Below are 20,283 nucleotides of genomic sequence, written 5' to 3'. Positions count from 1 at the left end.
TGGCTCTGCTCTCTTGATGGCTCCGGAGGCGGCTGTGCCTGTCAAGGTTCTGGCATTTGGCAGTGGGATCAACTTTGTGAAACCCTGAGCCTGACACAGCTGGCTTCCCCCAGCCCTGCAGAGAGGTAAATGGAGATCACCACGGCAGGCATACAGCTATGGAGCACAACACTTCCCTGCAGAGTCCCACAGTGTTGCCAGGGGCCTGGCTCCCCATGGTAGCAGCAGGTCTTTCAGCTCTCCAGACCATTGCCTGCACATGGCTTTGCCCATCAGGGGCTGATTCAAGTCCTTGGAGGAAACCATCCTGCCTACAGCAGCCTTTCGATCAGTCCTAAATTCTGAGGAGACAAGCAGTTTGCCTCCAGCTCTCACTGTGGTTATAACAATGACATCCCATGTATCTGGGAGCAGCATCCTCTTTCAGGGCTCTGCTGTACATGCTTATTTAATCCTCTTACCCAGAAAAAGTCCTGGGAACACAGTGACCTCAGCAGCCTGGCCTCAGTTTTGAGAAGCACAGAGCACCATCCAGACCTGTGCAAGGGCCAGGAGGAGAGCCCCAGGCACTGGCAGGGAAGAGTTGGGGGAAGGATGGGGAAGGGGCCCTCGGAGGAGTGTTAGTCCAGCCTGGGTGCTGGGAGGTGAGAAGGGGCTCCCTGGAGAGGGCTGGTGAGGTGTGACATCCAAGCATTCTCCTGTTGTTGCTTTTGCAGTGGAAAACCAGGCACACTGTGACTTTGTGAAGCTGCGGAACATGCTGATCCGGACACACATGCACGACCTGAAGGATGTCACTTGCGATGTCCACTATGAGAACTACCGAGCTCAGTGCATCCAGCAAATGACCAGGTGGGTTCCCACCGCTTAAACCAGAGGTGGCAGGGGTGTCTCATTCTCTGCAGAGCTGGGGTTGCTCTCATAATGACTTGTTGGTCGGGAGGCTGTGAGTCTGCTGGGGACATGCTGGGCTGCAGCCCGGGGAATGGCACTGGGAAGTAAAATAGCAAATCCAAGTGTGTCTCCCACAGCCTGAACCCATGGTGGGAATACTTCTGAGAATCCATGTTCCTGTCTGACGATTCTCCACGCAGATCTTGGGAAATAGGCCTAGAACTCTTTTGAAGAGCTGCTCTTAGCGCTGTGTGAAATACATCCAGCCTAATGAAACGGGGGATAAACCATCTCTCTGGTGGGTGGTAGCTGTGTGCATTGCCAAAGAGGAAGCCATTCTGCAGTCTGCAGTTCTGTCCAAATGACAGCAGAACCCTTGGGATGCTGCTGTTTCTCAGACAACAGAGCCCAGGCAATTAGCAAGACTCTTAACACAGCTCCAGAGATTTCTCTTCATTGTCCTCCTGTTGTGTTTGATCCTCTGTCCTTTTAGTCACAATGATCAGAAAATAGAGAACACTCACAGGCTTTTCATTTGAAAGCCACCTCTTTTTTTTCCTTCTCCCTTCCATGACTGAAATACTGGTGACAAATTTTAGGTTTAAGTAGGTCTTGGCTCATCTGTTGTAAACCATCCCCTTCAGTTCCTGCCTGAATTGGCTGTGTAGCTCTGTGCTGCCACGTTGCAGAGCAGAAATGGCTGCACTTCACTAAGGAACAGTCCTGCATGTGTGCGAACGTGCAGGTTGGCACATTCTGTTCACACACAGTGTATCTCAGTACTTTTACATGGCAGACGAGCCTGTCTTTTTCAACAGTGAGAATAGAGAGTCCCAAAATAACTGTGTTAAATGCTAGAGATCTGTGAGAAGTGTCACAGCTGCTATTTAGGTAGGCTATGTATATATTAAAAGAAGAGCATGATGAAAAGGCAATCGCTCAGCTTAAGAAAAGCTTAAGTTTGGTACTGTTTCTCACACCATGGCTAGTTCCTTGCCAGCGAACAAGTCTCGTAAAACCAGAGCGTGGCTATTTCTAGTAGTGGGATAAGGGTCCTTCTCTAGAGAGACGTTTTGGGAGGAGATCCCAAGTTTCAGGGCTCAAATTGGCTCAGTAGTTGAGCCAATGGTGACTCCGAGTGGAGAACGCCTGCAAGTGGCATCTTGAATTCCCAGTTTCAGCCCAGGTGTCTTTGGCCACTACCACCCCATCCTCACCTACTGAGAGCTCCTCTGACTTTTGAAAGAAAGTCACCTCCTTCCTCTGAACCCTGCCTGCACTCATGTGCACCCCCTGCCCTCATTGCAATGCTGCTGAGCCGTTCCTGTTGTGTCTCATGTCTCCCACCTCCTGAATATGAGGGTGGGCTTTGTTATCAGACTTGCAGTGATTAAACTGCTCCCCTGGCTTTATTTTCCTGGGGGAAAAAAAAAGGACCATGGTGAGCATATGGTGCCTTAGGGATGCTGGTATTTTGTGTTGATGCATACGCACATGAACAGATGAGCCAAAGGAGACCAGAAAAATCGGCTGTAAAAGTTAAGCTTGCAAATTCAGTTACAAAAGGTGGGCAGAAAACATCAGCCCTTTCTGCGTTTGCTCTCAGTGTAAGCCTGGTTTGGATTTTCTCTGTTAAGTCCCCTCGAGCTTCTACGTTGAAAACTTTTATTGACTTTGGTATCATTCTGCATCAGAGTGCATCCCACATCTCTGGGCTAGATTACCCCACAGCCCCTCCAGCTGGCTGGGTGGATGCTGCCACATTGCTGGCAGGTCTGCCATCATGAGTGACCGCTGTCATGTGGTGACACCAAAGCCAGCCAACCTGAACCACGACTGACTGCGTTTCTTCCCTCTCTCCATCTTTCTAGCAAGCTGACTCAGGACAACAGGATAGAAAGCCCAATTCCTATCCTGCCTCTCCCAACACCGGACACTGAGACAGAGAAGCTGATCAAAATGAAGGATGAGGAGGTGAGACTCATTTCTGCCTGGGCCTCCTTTGTGTGGGAGCTGGAATCTGAGGAGTTTCTCCAGGATTGCCCCATAGAGGCTGTCCTGGGGTTTCCCACCCCTGCTTCCCACCACCATGGGCTCCTGGTGTGGAGGATACGGTCTGAAAGCAGTGACTTCCTCTGTCAGGTAAACGTGGCTCCATTCCACCCCAGACAGAGATGCCTCTGTGCTCAGGCAGGAGTTAATAGTCTCTGAGGGGTGCCTTTGTCAGCTCCAAGGGACTGCCTCCAGTGCAGATCACAGCTCCTGGCCACAACAGATCCCCTTTTGACTCTCTCTTCTCTGTCTCATGCAGTTACGGCGGATGCAAGAGATGCTGCAGAAGATGCAGCAGCAGATGCAGGATCAGTGAGAGGCAGGTACTTGGAGGGCAGAGGGAATCCCCCAGTGACCATCTGAGGCCTGTCAAGAGCTGTGGACGTTTAGAAAAGGTTTCCCATTGTATAGAGACTCATGGGCAAGAGCTGCACCCGCACCCTCTAATTTATTAGCAGCAATGCTGGCTTTGCGGTCAGCTGGATTGTGGAGGAGGCTGTTCACGTAACAGTTTACTGATGTGTTTTCTTTTAAAATAATTATTCTTTCTTTTCTTTTTTCTCTTTTTTTTTTTTTTTTAAAGAAAATAGCCTGGGAAGTCTCTAAGGCATCCTAAAAAAGAAAAAAAGAAAAGAAAAAGATCTTCCTTTCCCATGTACTAATCTCTTGTTCGGTAATGCTCTGGTATTTAAAGTCCTGGTTTCTCTGGTGTACGAACTTGAAGACTATCTGTGTCAATGCATGTAAATGTTTACTCCCAGCTGAGGTGCTGTGCCCCGCTCCCCATTCCCCTTGTCTGGGGCCAGCACAAGCATTGTGAAGGCAGCCATACCCTCCTGTGGGTTTGACCTGCATTGCTCAGGCTCCTCAGCCTGGGGCCAGCTCTGGCCCAGAGAGCTGGATCTGGGGCTTTCTCTGTGCACTGACCTGCCCAGGGGTCCTGATGGTTGCCTGATTTCTTGCCCGGGTTTTTCTGGGGCTTTTGTTTAGTTGGTTGTTTTTCCTATCAAGAAACTCCAGGATCTTTGCACTGAGCAGCAAGGGACTGAGTCTTTTGAGGTCAGTTAAAAGAAAACGGCTTCTACTGCTCCTAGCTATATCTTTCTGGCAGAGAGGATGAGTTGTTGACTGTTGCCTGCAAGGAGGAGATGATGGGAGTGAGCACCTTCCTAGCCATGGTTTCCTCCCACAGCAGGCTGGAGGTGTTGGTAGAGGAACCCCAGGTCCCTGCCGTAACTGGGTGAAGGTATGTCATGTTTTAGCTCTGGTCATCCAGCTGCAGTGTGTCTCCAGTGTCTGCTCTGAAAGACATGATGGCAGCCAGAGTACTCGGCCAGGACTGCTTTGGAGGGGGTAGAAACCCCAGGGCTGAAATTGAACCCCAAATGCAGAGCTGTGCTTTACACCCAGGCTTTGCAGTCCCACAGGCACATTGCTGTCTCTGGGCTTCTCCTGGGGAAAGGGGCCGTTGGGTCACTGTGGCAGGTGCAGGAGTGTCACTGCATGTGGCTGAGCACAGCCTGGCAGACTTGGCCCTTGCTTCCCTGCCTTTCCCCTGGGACTTGGCCCTTCTCCCCCTCCCTGGTCCAGAACTCTTCCTGTCTCAGTGCTGGGAAGGCTGGTGGGTCTGCTGGGCAGAGATAAGAGCGCTCTTTGGGCAGCAGCTTCTGTCCTATTCTTGTTTCCTGCAGTATTTTTAACTTTAGTCCAGCCAGAGCGGAGCCCCAGAGTGTGATGTGCCTGACGGGGCAGGCCTCACCAGCAACAGTGCCACACTTGCAGGGAATCAGGGCTGTTGGAGAGTGAGATACTTGGCTCTTCCCTCTGACTCCAGGGAGTACTGCCATGGGCTGGGCCCTTCTGCTCTTCTGGCTTCCGGACCAATTCCTCTGTCCCCTTTTCCCCTTTGTATCTGCTCCTCCATCTCTGGCTCTTGCCAGTAGATCTCCCTGGGCAGGAAGCACAATGTTGGCCAGGAATAGCCAGGCCCTAAATTCTATTAGGCGCTGCATTTGTCTGATTCCCTCCGTGGAGCTTTAGAGTCCTGATCAGGGCTTTTCCAGGTGGTGAGCAGGTTGGCTGGTTCCAGTTATTCACTGTACAGAGCCCCTGCTTAGCCAGAACATGGTCTGCAGGGGCAGGGGAGAGACCCTGGCACAGCGTGGAAGGACAAAGTGAGGGTGCACATTTCCTCTTCCCCATGGCAGAAATGTGCAAGCTGCTGTTTTTCTTTCATTCTCCCCTGTATTGGGCTCATAAATGACAGTGGCAGTGCCAGCCTAGGAGAAGGGAAGGGTTCAGCTTGTCTTCAATAACATGCAGGACCAAGGTTCTTAAGGAGGAAATACAACCTTTCTTTGTGCAATGTGCTTACTGGAGTGGTGGGGTAGCCTGAAACAGGAGCTTCCTCCAGGTTTTCTGGAGCTGGTTTGCTGCTATCCGAAGCAGGAGGACTGCGGAGTTCCCAGCTTTATCTGTGCTAGCATAATGGGAGACACCTTGCAGTACCTATCCTCTCCTTTCCTTTTCTTGTCTGGGAGGAGGATGTTCTGTTGCAAATGGGCCTTGTCCAGCCAGAGCTGTTCCTCTTTCAAACAGATTCATTCCTAGAACGTAAAGGAGACCTTTACCACGGGCAGAGGAGCTGGCAGCTTTTATCCTGGGCTGTGTGCGGAAGTGCTGTGTGCTCGTGAGCACGGGGTACTCTGGTCACAGGCAGGCAGGATTGCTGAGGGTGAATCTGCCTCTGTCCCTCTGGGTAAGGAAGGCTCCAGCAGCTCAGTGCACATGGCTCCTACATCAGGTAGATAGTCACAAGTCTGGCCTCTACAGAGAGCTGAAGCCTTTGGCTACCAGCTGGCAAAGATGTTTCAAGTTGTGCTTAGAAAAAAATGCACAGGAGTGAGGCACCAGGGATGGCTTCTACAGAGGGGCAGTGGTACTGCCAAAATCACGTCTCCGTATAGGACGTTCCTTGCCCAGAGCACCAGAGTTTGGGGGCTGCCTGGGCAGGAAAGGGATTAGAGACCGACTTTGGGGGGCAGAAGGGATTCGGACTCCATCCTGGAAGGTGGCATCTGTTTATTAAAGGAGGAGTGTTTTGTACTGCTGCATTGGGCTACACAGTAAGTGGAGAAGAGACTCCTGAACAAATGTCGCTTGGCTGTTTGGCTCTGGCAGTGAGAAGTGTAGATAGGAAAGTAATTTAACACCTCCCCTCACGCAACCCTCCACAGCCTCATATGCGACCCCTGCACCCCCAGGCACGTTCCGGTGCCTCTGCCAAGTTTTGCCCTACTGAGTGAGTGCTGCAGGGGTGGTGTCCCACTCTGCAGAGCTGTCCCAGGCTGCAGCTGGGGCAGACCTTGTGCCTGACTGGGGAGGGAGCTGTGGCATGAACTCCTTATGTGCCGCTGCTGTGCTGATCCTGCCTGTGCAGTCTTTGCTGCCTCCCCGCATGCCTCCCCCCAGAGGAGGGGGTCCTACTCTTTGTGCTCTGCGATGGCGTTCCCTGCGCCTCCTCACAAACCCCACTGTGCTTTAATGCTGGCTTGCTCCTGCCATGCAACTTCCTTACTCCCTGCTCCATTCCTAGGCTCTTTGTTTCCTCTCCATCTGTTGGGTTATTATAATATATATTTTTTTGTAAATTTCTGTTTAAACATTTTGTCATTGTGAACAAAGGAAAATGAAACCTTTTAAAACATATCCATTTTATTAAATGATTATTGTTATTATTATTAATAATGTTTACTACCTGAATTGATCAGTGAAATAAATACATTTGAAAAAACAACCTCTTTCTGTTTAATTTTCAGTCCCTTTGAGCTGCATTGGTGATACATTATGGGCAGGAGAGAGCAAAACTGATATTGTTTCTCCTTTTATCTAATTCTGTCAGAGCAGGCTCCAGGCAGGGCTTCCTGCATGGGATTTCTGGCCTATTTATGTCAGAAGCTAGACAAGATGATCTTGAAGTTCTTCTATCTTTAACCTTTCTCTAGGAGTGGTGTCTAAATCAGCAATGGGCAGCTGGGCAGGATCCAGTGCCAGGAAACCCATTTTATAAGTAGCCAGAGGAGCATTGCTGAGTCTGTGCTAAGTGCAGAGCCAGGATGGGTCTGGCACTAGATCAGCTCCATGCCACACCTGGCCTGAATGCTTGCTTCTGACTAAACGTAGCACCAAATGCATGAAAAGATGTAAGTTTGCTGAACAAACTTACCCTGTAGTAGTGAAGCTGCTCCCAAGTGGAAAGCAGGCCCTGCAGGAAAAACTAGGTTCATTTGTTAGCCTAAGAACTCTTTCCTACTCTGCCCACCTGCCACAGTGAAACAACTAGAATGATCTGCTCCAGCTTCCTAGAAATTTAAAGCTTAATTGTTTTGTTTAGAGCATCAGAGATTTTCCCCTGGTTAGGGCCGAATTCTGCTGCTGTTCACACCTTAAATTCTCTTAACATCATCACATTCAGGGCGTTGATCATTTCTGCTCTGTACAATGTGCACAGGACAAGGTAATGGAGAGTTGGTCCCAATGGGGCAACAGTTTTGTAATGTAATTCTGGTGGCCATATCCTAAGGAGCATAGCCAATGCCTAGAGTCAGGCTGATGGCACAAAAATGTCTGTGAAGATGCAATGGTCTTGAGAAGATAAGATGCTACCTAAATGTAGTTTTGACCGTTGGACTTACCTGTTGAAGTATTTGTGTAACGCAACTTCTGAACAAAGAATGAGGTCAGTCTTTCTCGGTAACTGCACTCATCGAGAGCTGCCGACTCACTTGGCTATCAAAAGAGCCATCCCTTGGGGCACTATCTTTCCCAGTCTGTCGTCCTTCCTGTGAATCTAACTAGTTTATTTCGATGTAGACAGTGAAATGCTGAGTTACATTTTGCCCCATAACAATCATGAGAGGAGAGGATACAAGTGCCTGGAGGATCTTTCTCCTTGACACAACTATTGACACCAGTGTGGTCACTGGAAGTCCATTTCTTTCAGCTGATCTTCCACTGGTAACTAGGGTTAGATTTGTGTCGCTGCTTCAAGGGAAGCCTTAGGGTCAGCACACTGTAAAGCGCTAGGCCTCACCACTCGACCAAATACAGTCTTCCTGATGAAATGGGAAACCAAGACGACAGTGCTCAGGGAGTGTCGTACAAACCAGTAACATCACCTTCCAGTTTTAAATGCATTTTGAGTTACTACTTTGCAGTTGAGACTTTGTTATGTTTCTGTTGGACTGAGCATGTGGGCCCAGAATCACAGTTATCAGTACTGTCACCATCTCTCCCAGCAAACATGTTCTTGCGAGCAGTGTCAGCTCCCATTTCTTGGAAGACTTGCTTAATGAAGCCTCAGCTTCCGGTGACATGCAGCAAACTTGCAGGAAGGCCTCATGTGGGAGGCATCCCTGGGATGAGCCTGACCCTTATCTTGCCAGCCAGCTGCAAGGGGATTATCCGGGAGCTCAGCTATGCAGCTGCAAACACTCTTGCACTGGCTGGACTGCCTTAAGACCTTCCTCTTGTGCTGTAAAGCCAGCAAGAAAGCAAGGATTGAACTACTGTGGTAAGTCAGCAAAGCTACTTTCTTTTTTTTAGTTTTTATTTGGTTGATGGATTGCACAGAAAAGCACTGCCTTGTTGCAGGTTGTGTAGTTGCTCTCCTAAAGAAGTTATAGCAGCTCCTGTGTTCAGCAGTGGCATGAGACTGCAATACAAAGACAGCTCATTGACCCATGTCTCCCAGCATGGTCACAGCTCCAGAAGGAGCTTATTCACCTGCTGATTATTCACCTGCTGGAGCAATGTCTAGTGTGGAAAACTCCACCAACCTCCACCCTCAGTGGTCAGCACCCTCTCTGCTGACCAAGGACTGTTTATCACTTCTTTCCAAAACTGGAAAGGCTATTTTTCAATTGTGGTAACAGTAAATTTATTTCTGAATCTCCTCTTGCAGTTTGCCTGAACAAAGCTTTGCTTACAGACATAATTCAGAGCTATGTTAAGGCACGAGCAGTTTCATATTACATTTTTTGATTCCTCGACATAAATTTTCTTGGCCACTCTAGCAATGTGCCTCCAGTAATGCTGAAAATACAAACCGCTCTTGTATGCTTTTGAGTGTAGAGGTGAAAATGAATTTGATGGCTGCAGCTAAGCCTCCCAGTAGCCATCTGTTCATATCCCTCCTCAAATCCAGGGTTGGAAGACCAGGAACATTCCCTCTCCTGTAATGACAGACCAAGAATTTGCACATCTCTCTTAACTCTGTTCTTTTCAGAGCTCTCACATCTCCTGTGAAGGACATCAAATTCCCCCAACTTCAGAAATTCATCCTGAGAACAAACCAACAGAAGACCTGGGCTGTGGTGTCCTAGAGTGCGTAGTGTCTACTTGCGTGGTCTCCACCTCATTGAGTCTTACCAGGGGTGTGTCTGCAGGTGAAGATGAACAGTGGAATTCTCTTCTTGTCCCTCGTTGGCTTCCTCCCAGTCGTGATGCCCATATGCCCTGTGCCATGCAAATGTGCCACCAACATTATTGACTGCACGTCAAAAGGCCTAACTGTAGCAAAACTACCAGTTGCTTTCCGCCCTTCAGCTGAAATTATACACCTTGGTTACAATAAGCTCACCTCTATTCCCAGTGGGCTCTTTGACAACCTAAAGAGCCTCCAGGTAGTTTACCTGCAGGGCAACCCTTGGGAATGCAACTGTGACATCCTCTACTTGCGCTCCTGGCTCCAGTGGCAGCAGAACCGGACCTTATACAGGGATGTGAGATGCACCTCCCCAGCTCACCTGCAGGACCGGGTCATTGCCTATCTGACAGAAGACGAGATCATCTCCACATGCCAGTATTGGTACTGCAGCCTGGCTCTCCTCTCTCAGCTCTGTCTCTTCATCCTCCTTTTCCTCCAGGGTATCTTGGTTATCTTCATCATTGTCTACCTGCAGAAATTTCGGAGAATGACCGCTGAAGCCCGGAGCACCTCCCGAGATCTACACCAGCATGTAGACACCTGGGTATCTTCTTCAAGAAGCCCCTACAACAGTGATTAAGACTGAAGACCCTCCTCCCCTTTGAGTGGTGCTGTGCCAAGGTCATGTGGTTTGCAGTATCCAGAGGGGACAATTCAGTGCAGCATCTGATCCTGACTGCAGTCCGAAGCAGGACTTGAACGGATCAGACACTTGCTGTATCTCCAGAGATCTAATCTTGTGGGGTTTTTTACTGCTTTAAACTCTTTTTAGCATGTTCCTGATTGCTTTGCTGATCTGGGAGTGGTTCTGGTTTGGTAGACAAAGGAGATCATAAACTACAGCAACCAGAACCGACTCAAACTGCTCAGAAGATCGTAGGGGCTGTAGTGCTTGATCCCTCCTGTGCTAAAGTATTTCAGCCATGCTTTCCACGATGCTTCTGGTTGCATTGGGTCAGGTGAGAACAGAGGTGGACAGGGGACAGTTAAGGTACTGGACTAGGACAATGGAGAGGTAGTTTCCTTGGTGCTACCAGAGATTGCCTTGGGCAAGTGACTTAGTCTTCTCCTGCCTCAGTTTCCCATCAGTAAAAGGAAAAAGATGTTTCTTCTTGCTTGATTCATCTTTTCCAATGTTCTTCTGGGGGAGGGAGGGAATGTTCAGAAGCTTACCTATTTACTCTATCTTCATTCCTTTTAATCTACTTAGAGTTTTAATACTGACTTCAACATGTACCGAGTCAGACTGGGGCCCTGAACGTTGCTGAGAAATTCACCCTGAAGCCAAGAGTTGTTGAGACCAGAGGCTCTTTCTGGTTGTGCTTGTATGGCATCTGGCACAAGAGACCTGGTCTTTTTAGAGATTCAAACTGCAAAACCCACTAATGTGCCTACTGCTGGTTATGATGTCCCTTAATATTTTGGAACAAAACAAAATTGAAATAAAATAATGATGCATGATGATGTAAATGGCTTATTTTTCCATCTACGCTAGGAAACTGCACTGTCTCTCACTCCCTGGCAGTTTCCTCACGCTCCTTTACACTCAAACCTTGTGCCAAGCAAAACAAATACCGAAGGCAGGTGGACAGGCTACCTGAAGTGCACTGTAGAGTTAAACCACGACAGCTACCGGCTACCACGACAGCTACCGGCTTCCACAACAGACCGGTCTAAATGTGGAGTTTCTTCTAGTTCCACTAAGTTGCTGCTTTTTTTTTTTTTATGGTGCGGGCTGGGAAGGGAGGGGTGTTTCTGGGTGCAAGCACACCTGCAGGGCGAGGGCTCAGCCGGCTGCGGGTGAGTGGCCCCGGTGCCCCCAGCTCAAGGGGGCCCCGGCTTTCCTCCGCGGCCCTCAGCCGCAAGCGGGGCACCTCGCCGGGCGGCGGTGCCCCGGGGGCTGGGCAGAAGCCCCGTCTCGTGCCGCTGCTTCGCGCCGCTGCCTCGCGCCGGCAATAACGGCCGCCAACGGCCGCCGAACGCCCCCTAACGCTCCTGATTGGCCCTGGCCGCCCTCACCTGGAGACTGGCCACACCTTCAGGCACGAGGCTGCTGAGGGAAACCTGTGAGGAGGACGAGGAAGGAGCTGGGCTGGGGGCTGTCTGTGGAGAAGAGGGGGGTCCTGGGGCTTCTCTGCCTCAGGTTGCTCCGCCTCAGCTCAGCTGATCTCGGGAGCCTGTGCCAGCTCAAAAAATATGAGGTATTGCAGTAGAATAAGCCCCTGGTGCTTGGGTGGGGGCTGTGCAGATGGAAGCTGAGGTGGGAAGATGGGGTCCTCTGTGCAATATGAATCCCCCTTGCCGTGCCAAGGGATGGCTGGCGTGCAGCATGGCGGATGGCGTTGAAGGCTGAGGAGGACTTTCATCATGTTGCGTGCACCTGGGCCAGCCTGACATGAGGTAAGTGACTCACGGCCCTGCTTCAGGAGGCCTCTCTCCTCCCTTTCTTCTATCTGCCCAGGGTCCATCCAACGCTAACCCTCTGTGGCGTTAGCCTGCCTGGATGTTGCAGTGTAGCAGCCAAGGAAACAGAGTTCCAGTTCAGATCTGTTTTTTCTTCTAGGGATTGGACTTTGCTGGACTTTGTAGCCAATGCACCTCTTGCTAGGGGCTGCAATACCCCCTGCAATGTCGTCAACGATCATGGTCTCCAAGGGGGGGGTCAGCTCCACTGAGGAGCCTGTTCTGTGGAGATGCCCAAATTGGTGTTCCATGAGGACCCCTGATACTTTCAAATCTGATTTTTAGGTACTGGGGGTTTTTTGGGGTTTTTTTTGTTTTGGTTTTTGGTTTTTTGTTTTTTTTTTTCCTGAGGAAAAACTTTCCATAGGAATAGAAAGGCTGTTTTCTGGCTTGTTCTTCCCCAGTGTCGTTTTCCCAGAATCAAGTTGCAGGTGTGTAAGGAAGTAGCAGAAGTAAAAGGATGTAGCAAAAAGATGTCTTCCCTTCATCTCTTCCTTTTTGTTTCTTTAGGTCAATTACACTGTTATTTTAGCTGGTTTATGCCTGTTGTTGAAGTTCCTTTTCTTTCCTGATACATGCAAGGGATGTAAAAGGCCCTTGCTTTCCCAATAGTATTGCAAATTGTGCTAGTGTGGCAGAATGAATCCCTGATTTTGTCTGCAGATTTTTAGCTGAATTTATCTGGGTTAGAGGATATTGATAGTGCACATGGGCAGGTACTGACAGTGCTACAGGCACAGGCTCAGTTGCTTTCAGAGGCTGGACTGGGAGCAGGCCTGTGACTGCTTAGCTGCTTGCCTGTCAGCACTGCCGTGGGGTGCTGGAAAACCTTCAGGACTTGGTGTGCCCACAAAGACAGAACAACTGCTGACTTTGGTTTCACTTCCCCGGGGAGGCAGGAGGGGTCCTGACTCTGCATCATTAAGTCTTGGCACATGAAAGTCAAAAAGCTTTTTTGGCATCATTTGCACCTGTGAAGAATGTGACCAGCCATAGCAATGTGATAATGGATTGCACTGAGCGCAGAGTGATTTGTATGCCATGACAGCATGTCTAATCCATAAATCTAGAGCCTGCATGTCTTGGCTTCTCCTGGCTCAGAAAGCTGCACGTCACAGGTGCTTTCTTGCTCCGCTGGCCTGTGGAGGATCTGCTGTGCTGCTGCTGAAGGGGGAACTGGCTCTCTTTCTGAAGAGAGGGACTGTCCAAGGCTGCACAGCGGCTTCAAAGGGGAAGCAGTGGTGAAATATGGCAAAGATTAAATGCAAGCTATTAAGCTGCTTTGCAAATCACTTCCTAGTATCAAGGCCGATCCAACACCTGGGTATGCAGGATTGGGCTGCCAGGCCTGCTGGACAGGCTGCTGCATTGCCAAAGGTTCAGGGTGCAGCTCCTATCCTGAAAGATACCGGGTTAAAAATCTCTGGGAAACCAAACCACAGTGTGTTTGCAGCTTCCATGATGCAGAGCTCCAAATATGAGGTGTCTAAAAAGCAGGTCAGCACTTCCTAAGTGAAGGAACAAATGGCTAGTAGATGACATAAGGGAAAGGCACACTGGTTCTTCCCTATTTCAAATGCCCTGTTTTTCAGGTATCTGCATGGTGACTCTTGCATGCCTTGTGGAGTAAAAGAAGTCTAGAAAGCAAAGCAAGCTGATTTTGGACTCTACAGAATTTTAGCCCCAAATCCCAGAGAGAACCAGTTTTTCAGTCCCTGTACCTTATGGTGATAGTGGTTATGTTTTGCTTCAAGATTGCTGCAGGTGCTTGTTTACAGACTGCCTGGGTTCATGTGACACCTGGGAACTTACCCCTGTTGATTTGAATAGACTTTCATCGTTTCTGCACCCTTGTATGTTGGATGAAAATACTGCATTTGTACAAGAACAACTTGTTATCATCCACTGCGGGGCTTGGTTGCTGAGACAGGCCAATTCTATGCAACAGATGGAGGTTAAGCAGTGCTTGGAGATCGTATGGCGGAAAGTCCTGCAGAAACATGGCATGTCCCAGTCTCTCATAGTCACAGCTGAATGCTATGCGTCTGAGAACATTCAATAGATGCTTTGGTGGCAGCCTGATCTGGGATTTGTTGCATTGCTTACAATTTGAAAAAGACATTTTTCATGGTCATTAATATGAGGCTACCTGGTCTTCTTCAAACCCCTCATTTCCTTTCACGATTGAAGTATGCAGGGCATCCCAGAGAGAGTGCCAAGAAAAGCAGTGTTGATTACACATCATGGGACATCTTGTCTGTCCTAGGGTGCACGGGAGAAGAATTATTTTAGAAATGGTTTTTACTTTTTTTGTATATCTGCGTATGAAAACTGAGACTCATAAGGCTGATTTTAGAGGGCTTTAACGGAGAGCACATGGTCTAATTTAGCAGGTTTCCACAAATGATTAGTTGTGTTGGATAAATGCCTTGAAAGCAGCAGGTTGCAGTGTTAAGGTTTGTTCTGAAGATAGTATGTGCGTATATACTGTATGTCTAGATAAAGGTATTAATTCCTTGGAAGGACAGGATAGAGCACTACTGGAGGACATAAAAGATTTAAGTGATTTTAGTAAAAAAAAAAACCCCAAATCACCCTCTTAAATCCACAAGTAATTTTTTTCTTATTTCTTTACATGTCTCATGGTCTGCGTCTGCTCTGAAATGTTTGTGACTGTTGAGAACAGAATATGCTGGGAGGTATTTCTTTATATTTCCACATAGGAGGATTAACCTGAGAGTTATTAAACCAAAATGCCAAGAATGGCCCCTATGGATACCTTAGGCTACAGAGCACTGATCTGCCATCCTCGTCTGTAATAGCTGATGATCACTTCAAACGTGCCCTGTCACAGCTGTTTGAAGCCATACCAATGTCATTCACTTTGCATGGAAACAGAGCTCTGCTTATTGAATAAAAGACTGTCTCCAGAGCCGTTGCCCATGTTGGCATGCAATTTGGGTTTGCTCGGAAGAGGGCAGCAAATAGCTTTTAATCTCTTTGCTCTTACTAGTAAAATCAACGTGACATTTGGGCCCAGGAGAGGATGAAGGCGAGTGTGTTGTGTGTCTGCCCAAAGAGACTGACAATGATGCTCCAAACTTAGTTGCCCAAGCAGTAGACATTGCTTTTCGAACCTGTAACTACTAGTTTAGACAGTCCCTTTGTTGGCGTTCCAAAACATTTCCAGACTGAAACTGAGAGGAGGGGAAGGTAGGCATCATGTTCTTATGTCCGTGAGGGAAACAGTGTTGGTTCGTTGTGGGGTGTTTAGACTGATGAGCTTTGGAGGGCTGAAATCCACCCCTCGGCAGGTGGGGTGAAAAAAATTTGCCCATCGTCACTGAGTGGTGAGAGCAGTAGATTTCCACTGGTGTGCCAGTTCGAGATAGGAAGGTGCCTGGAGGAGGGGTGGGAGGTAGGTGCTCTGAGAATACCCCAGGGCTAGGGAGAATGCAGGTGCAGAACAGCTCAAAGTTATTTGGGTTGGTTCTGTGCATCCGTGGGACAGAAAATGCAGAGGCTGAACAGGCAAACATGTAAGCACCCAGGGAATTTAAATGCCCCCGCACTGGGCAGGAACTGTGGGCAACTGAAGTCTGGATTGAAGTACTGTGAAACACTGACATGTCCTGTTAAGAATCACAGCCCTTAACTTGGTTGTCTGTCATGGGATATGATAAGGGCTGTGCCTGTGTTTAGGGAGTGTTTCCCACCAGGGGCTTTTACCTCCGGCATTCTCAAGCTCACCAAGAGATGGGGTGGGTGCCCACACTTGCTTTGCATCTCCATTACCTGATCTTTCAACACAGTGTTAGCAAGCTGATTTTTTTCCCAGGATGAGACTTCAATTCCCTCCCATTGATCATGGCCAAAGAAGAGAGCTCAAATGGAGATTTTATTCCGGAAACAATGGCCCCCTTATGTGCTGTGTCATGCTCTCTGTGAATGAACCTGCTGGCGAAATAAAGGCTTTTCCCCAGGCTGTTTTGTACCTTTCTCAGGTGAATCTTCGTATTAGATCAACTGCCTGGATCCCTGCAGGGAGAGAGAAGGGAGCTAAAGCATGAAATCCTTGTTCCATGGGGACATGAGACAAAATGACAGTCAGTGGGACTTGGGGTTCATATTTAGTTTCCATAAATCCCCACATGCTGCAGCAAGATTGTCCACATTTAAAACCTATGAAACGGAGGGCAGTTTCCCTGCGCAGCTGTGCATGTTTTTCTGCCTTGTAATGCTTCTCTCCGGGTCCAGTCCAAAGCCTCCACCCTGAGCTGGCTGTTCGCTTCAGATTGAAGCTGGCGTCATCCTTCTTGCCTCATCTTCAGCTCTGCTGTGAGCTGCTGTCTATTCTGTTGGTACCTGCTCTTCCCCACCTTTCCCAGTGCTGTCGGCATTTCTCAAGTTGTACATAAAATACAGCTTGCTACTTTCCCATCGTTGGGCCTTAGCTGGCTGAGCTGCACCAAAACCTTCAAACTGGTTAATTTGATGATCCAGTGCAGAAGGCTTTAAAAGCAAGACATTGGTGTTCTCGATCACTTCCTCTCCTCTCATCCCCTCTGCCACTATCTGTCAAGAATGGCATTTTAATGATCCCTTTGCTGCTTTTCCTCTTTGCCTGAGGCTTGCAAAAGTGCAAGAAGCAACATTGTCATTTCTGTAATGCTTACCCCTAAATGAAGGGAAACTCCCTCCAAGTGCTGTGCCTGAATTTCGGTGTGCAAATTCTCTTGCGGTTTCCTACAGTGCTTCAGGTAGAGTCTTTTATACCTATCCATTGCTGGTTGTTGGCCTGAGCGAAAAAAGGACTGTAATGTTTTCTACTTCTGTGTTGAGTGAGTGAGGCACACGGACAGGAGGAAGAGATGTTTACATAAGGCAAGGGTGGAGAGAGAGGGAATTGTATTGTCTGTAATTTGAAAATATATCACCAGATATATTTTCATGTGTGGATCTGACGGCTCTGCATTAAGTGCAGTGAGGTTTGAACTATATGGTGGTATTCACACTATGGGAGAAGTCACGCTTTGGGTAAGTCCCTGTGTGTTGCAATAAACCAGTGCCCTAGTTTCTTTTCTAGGCATGCAGGAGCGGGGGGGGGGGAATGATGTGGAGATGCAACTGCTGAAAAGTGTGTAACTTGAAGGCAGTGGAGTGAAATTCTAGCCCTGCTCTGTTCTGCCATTGACTTTGGTAAAGCCTGGGTTCACTGAAGGAGCCTTTGGAGTGTGTGCTAGGCCAAGCATGCAAACTGCCAAGATGAATCTTATATTTAATGAGGTCCAATGCAGGAAGGCACAGCTGTGTGGCAAGGGCACTTGATTGTGCATGTCTTGGTAGTGTAACATCAGTTACGTGCAGTAAGGCAAGTATTTATAAAACCACCGAAAGCATCTGAGTTCTGTCAAAATGAGAGGAAATTGGGGTGAAAGTCGGGCACTGTATCCCCTCAACTTGTTCCAGTGTTTAATTAGCAGTGGAAAAATTAGCATGTAATTTCAATCCCTGTTTGTCTGTGATTTTTGCAGCATTTCTACCTTGCCTTGCCTTTATCTATAGATGTCTGCAGGGCCCCAGTGTGCTAGGCACTCTACATTCCCAGGGATGGGTAATTGTGAAATCCACGTGGGATGGGAAATTATCTCAGATGTTTCCTGTCTTAGGTAGGAGAAAGAGTCTATCTTGGAAATGATTCAGCTGAAACCCAGGGCATACAACTGGTGCATTCATCTGCATGCTCACCCTCCTGCCTACTAGCAATCCCCTTGACTTTCTAAATGAAAAATTACTCTAATCCAAAAACTGAAGCTTCAGTATTTGTGAACTGGATAACAGACATCTAAAAAAGTCCACTGATTTATATAGTTTTTAAATCCATGTTTTAAAAATAGATACTTAAACCAACTGTTCCTTGGTCTTGCCAAGTTGGGGGTATCATTAAAATAATAATTCACTGAATGGTTTCCACCAGCTTTGTATCTTGCACAGTGAAGATGGTCTGTCTGCTGACGTGTCTTTCACTGTGTGTGGTGAGACAGCAGAGGAACAGAAAGAGGAGGATGGGGTAAATGATCTTTGTTATTAGGGCTACCAGTTGACCTCAGGGCCTAGTGGGCTGCTACAGTTGAGGAGAGATAGCTTATGGTCTCATCTAGAGCCAAGCTTCTGTGGCATAAATCTTCCTGCAAGAGGCTGGATCCTGCCTAAGTTACAGCTTTATTTTTGCTTTGCTGTGCAAGTGCATCCACCTGATGGAAGCAGTGCAGGACTGACAGTCTTTGGTGTTTCTGCCCCGGAAAGCAAAGACTTATTGCTCAGAGGCTGAGAGTTTATTAACCACAGTGATCCAGCAGGTCTTGGAAGGACTCCCAGGACCCCTGGAGGTGCTGAGCTGCACATGTTGACATGCTGGGAGTCCAGCGCCTGCTGTGTTTCTCTTATTTCAAAGGAAATGTCAGTCAGAGAGGGAACACCTCTGTTGGGAAGCAGCTAGAGTGCATATCAAACAGGAGCTTTTGCTGGGGTAGGAGGGTCGGGCAGGAGGCAGCTTTTTGTGTGGAAGGGAAGGGAGCAGGCAGGGATCCCGATGGCTGATCCAGCACAGGGATGGCCCAGCATTAGTGTAGTCAAGAGCCTTGGGCTCCCTGCCCACTGCGAGTGGGCTGCAGCCCCAGAGATGCTGGGATGACATCTCCTTGGGCCGTGCTGTGGTGGCTGGTGAGGGAAGTGGGTGGGATGCGACGCTGAGCTTGGGTGCTGCACAGTTTACAGCTGCACCCTGCCAGGTCCCTGCATCCCTCTGCATTGGCACCAGCAGGGTGTAAGGTAACTCAGTGCTGAAGTAGGCTGGTATAGAGATGGACATCTGTGCCCAGGACAAGAAGCATGTAAAGCTGAGAGCTGGTGTGGAACTGCTCTCCTTCCTGCTGTTGGAGCCAGCAGGAGCCTTGTGTAAACTGTGCTGTGGTTTTAATGACTACCCATTAGAAGAGATAACTTACTACAGCATGGGGCACTATCTTGTACCCTTCTCTGGAGCACTTCACCTAATCCTTGGGCCATGAGTGGATTAACCAGTGCTCCCTATATCAAATGAGACGGGGTGTTCTCCACCTGACAGTTGCAGGGTTGAACTGATGCTACAGGGAGTTCACCCGCGTTGCTGGAGGGCTTTGTGGCTGAGGCATCCTCACTAGCTGCCCAGGGTGGCCAACACTAACCCATCCTCAGAGGTCTTTCCCCACAGCTTACCTGAGCAAGGAAGGTCTGAGCTGAGCACTGCAAAGGCAAAGAAGTCCCTGGCAGGCATGTGGGAACGTTCACTGCTGGCTGTTCATTTGCTATTGTGAGCTGCCTGGGAAAGGTTTCCTCACTCAGCTATCAAGGAAGAACCTCACTGCAGAGTTTAGCATCAGTGCTGCCGATACTTAAAGCAGGCTGATAGCAAACAGCCCTCAGGATCAAGTCTCTGCACATGACCAAGAATATGACCAGAAGTGAGGAGAAAAAAGGGCTAGACTTGATGGGCAGTTTCCTGGCAACGAGGAGCTTGATCTGGGATGATTACTGAGTATTTACAAATGCTGAAGCAGTTGCCTACTGAGCTGGGCTAGTTGTATTCTCAGTAATTCCTACAGATGGAGAATGAGTGGCAAGAATAACAGAGGAGGGAGGATCTGGTTACAGGCTCAGAGAGGAATGACAGGATTTCCTTGCCTGTCTTGGTGCTGGCTTTCTGCTCCTCCTGCCCTGCCCTCCTACCTTACTTGCTAATCCAACCCTGGTTCAGAGTCCCGCATGGCAGGAAAGGGAGCCTCTTCTGTTGGAGTCGTTGCACCCATGTCAGTGTATGCCAAGCTCTACATAAAATAAAATATAAAATATATTGGAGCTGCTGCACTTAAACTTGCAATGGAGAGAAAAGCAGTGGAACTTGTGGGCTGCCATGAGGCACCCTGTAGCTTCACCACAAAGCAGCTTTTGCAGGGACTTTGTGAGCAGAAGGAAAAAGCGGAAGTCTATTTTATTGAGTAGACTTATCAAGAACCTTAATCTGGAAAGTTAATCTCAGAAGTATGCTAAGTTTGAACATCTGTAAGTGCTTTGAGATTTGTGAGTGAAAAATGCTGGGCAGGAGGAGAGGATGTATCTGTGGTTCAAAGCAGGGGCAAGGATACACCTCCTGCCTACAGCTTGGCTATGCAATAACTTCTGAAAAACTATTTCTTTGCTTTTGAAATACATTTGACTGCACTAAGTGGCATGGCATTCTCAAAATGTTTTCCTTGGCTTGTCCAATGCCTCCTGGCCTCTATTCCATCTCTCTTCCTTCCCTATTCCTTGCAAACAATTCAGATTGAACCTTACTTTACATTGTTTAG

General features: G+C 48.4%; 2 protein-coding genes across 6 annotated transcripts in view; both read left to right on the top strand.

The window, feature by feature from the left end:
* SEPTIN5 (septin 5) overlaps positions 1-3,262 on the top strand; it is a gene marked incomplete at both ends in the record, with an annotated part of 44,146 nt that extends 40,884 nt beyond the window's left edge. For all 5 annotated transcript variants that reach the window (XM_082007865.1, XM_082007866.1, XM_082007863.1 and 2 more), the window contains 3 exons: positions 717-852; positions 2,766-2,868; positions 3,206-3,262. In XM_082007865.1, coding sequence (XP_081863991.1) covers positions 717-852; positions 2,766-2,868; positions 3,206-3,262 — 296 coding nt within the window. The remainder of the gene's footprint in view (positions 1-716; positions 853-2,765; positions 2,869-3,205) is intronic.
* A 6,031-nt stretch (positions 3,263-9,293) lies between these two features.
* GP1BB (glycoprotein Ib platelet subunit beta) lies at positions 9,294-10,013 on the top strand (the record flags this gene model as incomplete). The annotated part of the gene is made up of 1 exon (XM_082007735.1): positions 9,294-10,013. Exon 1 carries the CDS (start codon positions 9,399-9,401, stop codon positions 10,011-10,013), a length of 615 nt encoding a protein of 204 aa, XP_081863861.1. The 5' UTR covers positions 9,294-9,398.
* Positions 10,014-20,283: the final 10,270 nt, after the last annotated feature.

The sequence above is a fragment of the Phaethon aethereus genome, assembly GCF_964289735.1.
Source record: "Phaethon aethereus genome assembly, chromosome: 17".
NCBI lineage: Eukaryota > Metazoa > Chordata > Aves > Phaethontiformes > Phaethontidae > Phaethon > Phaethon aethereus.
This window is presented reverse-complemented; position numbering and strand designations above follow the sequence as displayed.